The 10,960-nt window shown below is 38.3% G+C and overlaps 1 protein-coding gene across 1 annotated transcript in view; it reads left to right on the forward strand.

Annotated features, from left to right (window-relative positions):
* The window catches only part of LOC140139296 (protein broad-minded-like), a 125,549-nt gene extending 115,372 nt beyond the window's left edge, over positions 1 to 10,177 (forward strand). Inside the window, 4 exon segments of the mRNA XM_072161075.1 lie at positions 1,774 to 1,928; positions 4,554 to 4,694; positions 5,140 to 5,328; positions 9,367 to 10,177. Of these exon segments, the coding sequence (XP_072017176.1) occupies positions 1,774 to 1,928; positions 4,554 to 4,694; positions 5,140 to 5,328; positions 9,367 to 9,471 (590 nt within the window). The 3' untranslated portion in view covers positions 9,472 to 10,177.
* Positions 10,178 to 10,960: the final 783 nt, after the last annotated feature.

Below are 10,960 nucleotides of genomic sequence, written 5' to 3' on the forward strand. Positions count from 1 at the left end.
AATTTTAAAAAGGGTTCTATAGTCCGAATATGGAACTAGGCTCTATAGTCCGAATTTTAAAAAATGGTTCTATAGTCCGAAATTGCAAAAGGGTTCTATAGTCCGAAACGGATACCGTGTTCTTTAGTCCTAATTGGTAAACAGATTCTATAGTCCAAATTTTATTTTCATCATTTGTTTCAGTGTCAAATCATCATTCATTTATTCATTCTTGATTTTGTTCGATATTTTTTTCATTAGCTCTTTCTTAAAATCCCTTTCTCATTTTTGTTTGTTCTATATTCCTATATTCAAATTTCTTTCATCCTATCTTTATTATATTCTTTCTTTCTTCTCCTTGTTCTTTCTTAATGTTCATTATTTTGTTCATCATATTTGTATTCATTGTTCTTTCATTTGGACTTCCTTTTACTTTAGTCTTTATTCAGTTGTTTCATTTGTTCTTTCATTTATTTTCTTTCATTGTCTTTCCTTCTTTTGTTCTGGTTTTATAATATTGTGTGTGTTGTTTTTTTTGTTTTGTACTTCTTCAGGTTTCTTTATATTTCCTTTCCATTCATTATTTTTCTTTTCGTTTCTGATGGTGTAAAATATGTCAACATTTTTGGAGCAAATATCGTATTTTTAGGATCTTTGTTTACAGTAAGTTGGGGATATCAGGCGCGAACGCAGGATTAGTTTTTGATGAGGGGGGGGGGGAAGTAACGTCATCCCGTTTACCATAAACTCTGCTATTATCTAGTTAGAGGGCGCAGTAAATGTTAATGTTATAAAAAAAATCGGACTATAGAGCCTTTTTACTGATTCGGACTAAAGAACACGGTATCCGTTTCGGACTATAGAACCCTTTTGCAATTTCGGACTATAGAACCCTTTTTTAAATTCGGACTATAGAGCTTATTTTCATATTCGGACCAGAGAACCGTTTTTAAAATTCGGATTAAAGAACCTCTTTTAATATTCGGACTAGAGAACCGTTTTTAAAATTCAAACTATAGAACCTTCGAGATAAAGAACCGTCGGAATAAAGAACCTCTTTTAAATTTTTTTCGGACTAGAGAACCTCTTTTAAAATTCGGACTAGCGAATGCTATGAACACATGTTCGGACTAGCAAACCTTCGGACTAAAGAACCTTCGGATTATAGAAGCGTCGGATTATAGAGCAGTCCCCCCTAAAATGTACTGCTACTTTGCTACATATGACAACATCCCTGCAGCCAAACCTTTTTGAGCAATTCCGATTGAGTTGTAGTTAACGCTCTACACGCGAGTGTCGACTGCAGACGACATGTTTTTAAAAAAAATTTAAAATTCAAAAATTTCAGAAATTTAAATATTCATGACCATATTTGGAATCAGCATGAAAAATGCATTAAAATGAGTACAAATTGGTTCAATAGGTCTTAAGATAGCTCTTGATATTCAGAGAAAATATTTCAAAACTTCAATTTTTTCCATTGAAGCACATGGCTAGCACGCAGAGCATTTTAAGTATCTTCATTGAAGTTATCATGGATATGGTGCAATATGTTCAGTGTACGTTGTATAACTTGTATCATATGCAATTCTTGTAATTGTCTGCATGCAAGTGGTTAAGTTGCAGAATGCACAAATTGAGGAATGCTTTTCCAAAACTTGCATGGCTCGCCATATCCCGTGCTACTCTATTGTGTTCGATTATTTAGTACCAAGAATTTAATCAATAATGAAAGTTTTTAGCACTCATCTGATTTCCCTGTGACCTTTGACCTTAACCATGATACCAACCCAGGCTGCTTACAGGGTGACTACACCGGACATGACTGGTTTGTGTCAACAGTGTTTCTATTGATGGCCGGTAACAGAGACAAAGCCTGGAGTTTCTTACATAATTTCTCTAGCGTACTAGCATCAGGGTATTTATGGATGCCAAGATTACATGCATCGGTAAGTTTGTGTCAACAGTGTTTCTATTGATGGCCGGTAACAGGGACAAAGCCTGGAGTTTCTTACATAATTTCTCTAGTGTACTAGCATCAGGGTATTTATGGATGCCAAGATTACATGCATCGGTAAGTTTGTGTCAACAGTGTTTCTATTGATGGCCGGTAACAGAGACAAAGCCTGGAGTTTCTTACATAATTTCTCTAGTGTACTAGCATCAGGGTATTTATGGATGCCAAGATTACATGCATTGGTAAGTTTGTGTCACCAGTGTTTCTATTGATGGCCGGTAACAGAGACAAAGCCTGGAGTTTCTTACATAATTTCTCTAGTGTACTAGCATCAGGGTATTTATGGATGCCAAGATTACATGCATTGGTAAGTTTGTGTCACCAGTGTTTCTATTGATGGCCGGTAACAGAGACAAAGCCTGGAGTTTCTTACATAATTTCTCTAGTGTACTTGCATCAGGGTATTTATGGATGCCAAGATAACATGCATCAGTAAGTTTGTGTCAATCGTGTTTCTATTGATGGCCGGTAACAGAGACAAAGCCTGGAGTTTCTTACATAATTTCTCTAGTGTACTAGCATCAGGGTATTTATGGATGCCAAGATTACATGCATCGGTAAGTTTGTGTAAACCGTGTTTCTATTGATGGCCGGTAACAGAGACAAAGCCTGGAGTTTCTTACATAATTTCTCTAGTGTACTAGCATCAGGGTATTTATGGATGCCAAGATAACATGCATCGGTAAGTTTGTGTCAATCGTGTTTCTATTGATGGCCGGTAACAGGGACAAAGCCTGGAGTTTCTTACATAATTTCTCTAGTGTACTAGCATCAGGGTATTTATGGATGCCAAGATTACATGCATCAGTAAGTTTGTGTAAACCGTGTTTCTATTGATGGCCGGTAACAGAGACAAAGCCTGGAGTTTCTTACATAATTTCTCTAGTGTACTAGCATCAGGGTATTTATGGATGCCAAGATAACATGCATCAGTAAGTTTGTGTCAATCGTGTTTCTATTGATGGCCGGTAACAGGGACAAAGCCTGGAGTTTCTTACATAATTTCTCTAGTGTACTAGCATCAGGTATTTATGGATGCCAAGATTACATGCATCGGTAAGTTTGTGTCAACCGTGTTTCTATTGATGGCCGGTAACAGAGACAAAGCCTGGAGTTTCTTACATAATTTCTCTAGTGTACTAGCATCAGGGTATTTATGGATGCCAAGATTACATGAATCGGTAAGTTTGTGTCAACAGTGTTTCTATTGATAGCAGAAAGACTGGAGTTTCTTACATAAAAGTTGCAGATAGGGCATTCTTTGCCTAAACCCTTGTTATGAATATTATATATTATATAGGAGAGAAAGTAGACATCAGGGATTTAGGACATGGAAGCTCTATCTGCAATAGCTACCAGGTGTCATATTCATAGATTGTGTACAATATAGAATGCAGAAATTATCCAAATGTCTATAGGGCAGCTATTGCAGATATGGCCTTCAGTTTCTAATCCCTTGTAGAGATTATAAAAGATCATTGAGTTAATACTACCCATACCAAACCCGAATGCAATTATTGATCTACCACAATGGTAAGATATGAATGCATTCCGAATGCATTCATATCTTACCATTGTGGTAGATCATTTTAATATGTTTGTATTTGTCCTCATTCTAGACACATTTGCCTATGGAGTTAGCTGTGAGTGGCATCCATCCAGTGTTCTCTACTACAGGCTACAACGTTGAGTTAATGCTACCCATACCAAACCCGAATGCAATTATTGCATTCAGAATGCATTCGAATGCATTCATATCTTAACATTGTGGTAGATCATTTTAATATGCTTTTTTTTTTGCCATAATTCTAGACTCATTTACCATTAGAGTTAACTGTGAGTGGCATCCGTCCAGTGTTCTCTACGACAGGCTACAACATTGAGTTAATACTACCCTTACCAAACCAGAATGCAATTATTGCATTCAGAATGCATTCTGAATGCATTCATATCTTACCATGTGGTAGATCATTTTAATATGCTTGTATTTGTCCTCATTCTAGACTCATTTGCCAGTGGAGTTAGCTGTGAGTGGCATCCATCCAGTGTTCTCTACTACAGGCTACAATATTGAGTTAATACTACCCTTACCAAACCCGAATGCAAATATTGCATTCAGAATGCATTCTGAATGCATTCTTATCTTACCATTGTGGTAGATCATTTTAATATGCTTGTATTTGTCTTCATTCTAGACTCATTTGCCAGTGGAGTTAGCTGTGAGTGGCATCCATCCAGTGTTCTCTACTACAGGCTACAACATTGAGTTAATACTACCCTTACCAAACCCGAATGCAATTATTGCATTCAGAATGCATTCTGAATGCATTCATATCTTACCATTGTGGTAGATCATTTTAATATGCTTGTATTTGTCCTCATTCTAGACTCGTTTGACTGTGGAGTTAGCTGTGAGTGGCATTCATCCAGTGTTCTCTACTACAGGCTACAACGTTGAGTTAATACTACCCTTACCAAACCTGAATGCAATTATTGCATTCATATCTTAACATTGTGGTAGATCATTTTAAAATGTTTGTATATGTCCTCATTCTAGACTCATTTACCAGTGGAGTTAGCTGTGAGTGGCATCCACCCAGTGTTCTCTACTACAGGGTACAACGTCGAGTTAATACTACAGACAGAGGTACCACATGTCTACTCAGCATTCCGTATGTCTGGTTATACACCCTCTCAGGTAGGTTTGCAATCAATTCAATATTCCGGACATCAGACTCATTTTGCTTGATTATATGTAGGAACTAATTTTCATATCCTATCTGACTTGTTTTACTTCAAGGCATCACATATATTTAAAAATTAGAAATCTCAAGATTAAGTTATTATTTGAGGGGTTATTGCAAGAAGGTCCCATCTGCAATTGCTGCCACATGGCATATATACAATATGGAATGCAGAAATTATCACATGTCTGTATAGGGCCGCTATTACAGATAGGATCTCCTTTCAAATTAATCCTGAAGTGCAATGGGCTATTCCAGTAGAAATCCATACACCCTTTTCTGTGGGCCTTGTCTGAGATCAGTATAGATCTCAGGTGTGCTTGGGTTTTGTATCTCCTTTTGGTTAATAAACATGATATTATAAAATTGCTCATATTTTATCTTTGTTTTCTTCTATAGATCTGCCAACACTGGTTGCGTCAATGTTTCTGGAATTACCTAGACTGGCAAGAGATATGTCATTACATGACTATATGTATTGTAATGGGAATTGATTATCAGGTGTATCTGTGTGTAGCCATTCTACGATATCTGGAACCAGATATACTACTGAATACACAGCAGCAGAAACTACAAGTATTCTTGAAGGTAAGTTATTTTATTCAAAAAAATCAAAAGAAACTTTCTCTCCCAAACCTGTCTGAACCCCTCTGCAGAGTGGTACAGGCTATTGCGAGTTTGAGCCCTTAATATCCCTATCCTAACCCTAAAACCTGACCCTAATCCTATTGCAGAAGTTATTGAGGGACATGGTGGTGCAGCAGTATGGGTTCTGCCTCGTAATCAAAGGATTCAGAGTTTGAGCCCCGGCGGTGCCATCATGTTGTGCACTTGGGTAAGGTGCTTTACCACCTCACTTGCTCTCTCTACCCAGGGGTGAAACACTGAAATGGGGAGCTGTTATGAATACTGTCCATTGAGCGCCGCCCAAAGGTACGAGCATGCCTTGGGCATTGTATGGTAGCTGACATATTCTTACGACAGCGGAATACTGTAACAGTAAAGCACTTTGCTACACGTGAAAGGTGCTGTATAAATGAGGCAGTGCAATAGCTCAACCCAGTCTCCCTATTAAAATGATCATATGAATCATTTTAGGGCAGTGATAGCGCCATCTGTTGACCCTCTAACACATGTGTTAAACCAACTATTTCCTCAAATTCACAATAACAAAAATGAGGCAGTGCAATATCTCAAGCCATTTTCTCTATTAAAATGATCATATGAATCATTTTAGTGCAGTGATAGCGCCATCTGTTGACCCACTAACAAATGTGTTAAACCCACAGAGGAGAAAGAAAACAGAGCGCGTACAACCAGTCAAAGTCTCAGCATCACCCGATAATGAGGGCCGATTGTTCCATGAAATGCGATAGGCGAGACTGCTACGCAATTACCACGTATTTTCACGGTCTATCACGTAATGGCGAAAGCACGCAACGCTCTATTGCATATACGCGAAGCCATGCAGCGCTGGCGTGATTGTTAGAAACGTCACGATCTAACAATCGGCCCTCATGAATATGCGAGAACTCACCACATACAATACACGGGGACTTTGACAAATGTGTTAAACCAAAGATTTCCCCAAATTCACAAGAACAAAAATGAGAGAGTGCAACATCTGTGGTGTAATAGGTTTATTAATCAAATTTAAATGGTTCCATTGGCAGCTAAAACTCTGTAGTTACCATGCACTTTGCCTGCAGCAAGGTTTAAGTGAAGTAAACTGACAGTACGTTACTGTGGTATCCGGTTGATTTGGGAAAAAAGGGGTGGAGCCAGTTGTAAAACAGTCTGCAAACGTATGTACCAAACTTACAGTCCGTGCTTACAGCAAGGATGCTTCACAATAGAGCACCATACTTTTGAATCTGCTGTTACTGTGGTATCCGGGTGATTTGGGGGGACTCACAGAGCATTTTAGGAAATTCAGGGGAGGCGGGCATTAGGTTTTATTGGTATATGTCTTTATAAAATGGTCACAGAACTAACATTTTAGAACATCCTGTAGCTGGGGCCTGCAGAACTGCCAGAGAGGCATGAAATTGGCAGCTAAAACTCGGTAAATGACCTTGCCTACAGTAAGGATGCTTCACAGTAGTGTACTATAGACCTTCTCATATCGAAGTTTTCTGAAGTGATGACCAGTTTTTAAAAAACGCAGTTCTTGTGCGCGCACTTACACAAGTTGTGCGTTGCGTCAATGCTCGCAGTTGAGGAGTGTTTATCTGTATTTACGCTCGCGTCATTATTTTGTGAACATTATCCGATGCCGATTCACACGATATGAAAACTCTGACATTACTGTTACTGTGGTATCCGGTTGATTTGGGGGGAAAGATGGGATTTGAGGAGACTCAGGGATGGGGGACACTAAGCTTTGTTGGTGTAGGTGTTTGTCACCCAAATGTATGGGTACAGAACTAACATTTATAGAATATGCTTTAGCCAAGGTTTTAGAAACTGCCCAGAAAGGTATGAAAAGGTGAGGTGGCCGAGAGCTTAAGCTGTTGTTCTGTCAGCCGGGAGAAGCCTTGGGCTTGCCTTAAGTGAAAATTCCCTGTAGGGTCAGAAATCCTGCTATTTTGTTCAGTATATAATTGTAGAATTTCTTCTCGCCCCATACACTGCAGTATACATGCAGATAGGGAGTGTATGTGCGACGTCTTGTGGTTCGAAAGTAAAGCTGTTGGTCCCGTGTACAGGAAGAGGCAAACCATGTGCACGTTAAATTGTCAGAACTATTCGTAAAGTTCTGATAATTATCTGTACTCAATCCTAGATTCTGGGATAAGTTGGCGATTGTAAGACTGTAGCCAGTTGAAGCTGCCGTCTTAAAGCCATGTGTGATTTGCTCCACACTGGCAGTCTCAATTTTTCACAAATTTCTAATTTTTGCATGATTGTAATGCCCATTGTGTACTAAAATACCATTAAGCCCAATGTGCTTTAATTAAGTGTCTTACGCTATGGAATAGAGTAAGACAGTAAAATCACTGCCGTCCGTCCTTGTGTGATTATAGGCCTATCAACATTCTCAATCTTATGTTTGTAGTCACTATTAAACATTCCCTTAGACACCCATCTCATTCCAATACAAACCATGCAACACAAGCATTGCACAGCCAGTGATCTCATTCCAATACAAACCGCATAATGTAGCGTAAGACACGTTAGGCGGTCTACTTGTTTAAGTTTTATAATAAAACCAGGAGATCTATATATATGCGGTTTTATCAACCTTGTTCACAAATCAGGTGATGGCTGACACATCTTGTGCAGGTGTATCATTGAATCCTTGACATATAAACTGTGTATATCACTATTCATTTTTGGGTTTCCAATTTTGCAAACTTTAAATGGTCTAGATATGATGCGAGCGTAGTGAGCAGGAAGTTTTGCGTATTTGAACGTTTCTGTAGTGTTTTAGGTTTAAGCCTTTTTAAAGCGTGTTATTGAAATGGTGCCCTGTAAATGATCAAAATTTTGGTCGCTGCGACCATTTTTTGATCGTAACGATCAAGAATTTGATCGTTACGATCATGATTTGATCATTGTTTTTTCATAAGCCCCCCATTCTTGAAACATTTGCGCGCGGAACGGGCTTAATTTTGGACAAATAAGGCCTATACACTAATTAATTTTGGTTACTAGAAGTTGAATATCGGTCTTAAAATGTTCTTTCAATCGATTTTGTGCTGAAATATGCGCAAAAATGTTGACTTTCAATGCTTGGAGGGACGCAGAAGCGATGCTGAATTGGTCAATTTAGGCGCCCCTAAGGCTGGCACCGGGGCATGTTGCCCCCCCCCAGTAGTTACGCCACTGGATAGAGGGATATGTAGCATAAGATAATGATGTTTCCAAAGAAGTAAGAATGGTGAGAGGAGCGAGATAGCGATATACATTGTGACCAAAGATTTGTGGATGTGTGTGGGTGTGGGGTGTGTGCAGGGTGAGGTGTAATGGGAGATCACTGAAGTTACATAAGACACTCGTCGGTGATATCATGTTTTTAATGGTACCTTCCCAAATTTGTGCCCCCCCATGTTCCAAAAACCAAACTATGACACTGATCTTGCCATACTTTTTTCAGTTTTATCCAATTAACTGAAAAACTGTAGCTTACTTCTTGATATTGATCAATTGAATATAGGATATGAGTCAAGGAAGCCAATAACCGCATATTTCCATAGGTCTCATGGTTCTTGATTTAAGGCCAGTGATATATCAAAACTAACATTTTGGCCATTGTTCCCCTCCCAAGATAAATCATGCACATGGGGCGGAAATGACACTCCTTTTATCAAGCCATGGGATCTCCTTTTCCATACCACTCCTCTTGTGTGTCAGCTTTATTTGTCTCAATATTTAGTACAAATTTCACTAGCTAGGTCACGCTGCCCTCCGACCTGCCTTAATTAATGTTTTGTTTTGTATTTTCTTTAGCTTTACAGGAGAATGGCATCAAGCGCTTTCTGCGTTGGTCATCACATGGAATACATGAAAGAACTAGAAACAAAGTTCGAACACGGTATTACCAGATATGCAAAATCTCAACAAAGCTTGAACATGGGGGACGTAGCAGAACCAATTGAATTACTCATGTGAAAATGGTGAGAGGCAGGAGTGTGTGCCGTCTGTCATCACATGGAATACATGAAAGAATTAGAAACAAAGTTCCGGAACACAGTGTTACCAGATATGCAAAATCTCAACAAAGCTTGAACATGGTGGATGGAACAGCTAGAACCAAAAGAATTGCTCTTGTATTAGATAAAAAATGGTGTAATGTGGAAGTGTGTGTTTCAGTCATATCGGGAGTACATGAAAGAACTTGAGACAGAGTTTAAGAACTCAGGTCTTTTATGCAAAAACTCAACAAAGCTTGAACAAGGGGGACGTAGCAGAACCAAAAGAATTACTTTGTATTGGATTTTAAAATGGTATGGGATGTTTGTGTCCGTGCGTTGGCCATCACATGGAATACATGAAAGAACTGGAGACAGAGTTTTAAAAGAACACAGTCTTACCAGATATATGCAAGATCTCAACAAAGTGTGAACATGGGGGACGTAACAGAACCAGTGAGAATTACTTGTTTTGGATATTTAAATGGTATCAGGCTGGAATGTGGGCTGTTATATGTAGCTACGTACTGGTATCCTCTTTTCAATGAGTAATTTCAAGGATTTGTTAGTGCACTTCATCCCACATTCAGATACGATGAAATTTGAAATTTGAAACTTGGACATTTTTATGGGAATGTCATTTTAACTATAAAACATGCCGGGCAACATACTAGTATTCCAAGTTTTGTGGGAGTGGATCACATTATGTGTTGGTATTTATGTAGAAATTTGATCAAGTTGAGAGAATTTATTGCACCGATTCAATTTTGTTAAAATAAATTTTTAAGAACTAGATCAAAATATGTAGGACCTGTTTTTTATTGTTTTTTTTTTTTTTTTTTTAATTTTGACCAACTTGCTCAATTTTCCCCAAAACTCATAATTTCAAATATTTTTGGTGAAGTTGATCAAAATTTATAAAAAAAATAAATAACTGGTCCTAGATATTTTTATCAAGTTTATAAAAATTAATAATTTTTGGGGTTTTTTATTCAAGAATTTTTTTGTTACGTGGTCCGAAAAATTTGGGCAAATAAAAACGTTTGGGGGATTTTCTCAAAAAATTAGCATTTTTCTAAATATATATACTTTTATATACTTTAGACCAATAATTTAGCAGTGGTGTGGCCCAAAAGTTTCCATAATTCCAGGAGGGTTAAGACCACCCTTGAAGCATTTATTTTACCCATCTCAGGAACAAACTCCCTACTCCAAAATGGGCTAAATTAATGCATTTGAAGTCCACACTCCTCCTGCGGAAGATTTTAGAAATATCTTCGACAGGGGGGTTACCATATTAACCAACTGCTATTTGAAACTCACCCTTGGCTCTGTTGAAGATTTGGGTTGAATCTTTCTCAAAGGGTGTATGAAGTTCAAATAGAGCTGCCTAATATGTTCATTCCATTTGAAATTCCTACTCCCCTGTAGGAAATATTTCCACAATCTTCCACAGTGGGATGGTGGGTTTTAAATGGAATAGCCCAGTGATGGTTAGACCAGGGCCGTGACACTCGTATTCAATCCCTGTATAAAAAATGAAGTCACTTCGCCGGCAGTTTGAGTGACGGTTGCTATGCATCGAG

Source organism: Amphiura filiformis, chromosome 18 (genome assembly GCF_039555335.1).
Source record: "Amphiura filiformis chromosome 18, Afil_fr2py, whole genome shotgun sequence".
NCBI classification, from domain to species: domain Eukaryota; kingdom Metazoa; phylum Echinodermata; class Ophiuroidea; order Amphilepidida; family Amphiuridae; genus Amphiura; species Amphiura filiformis.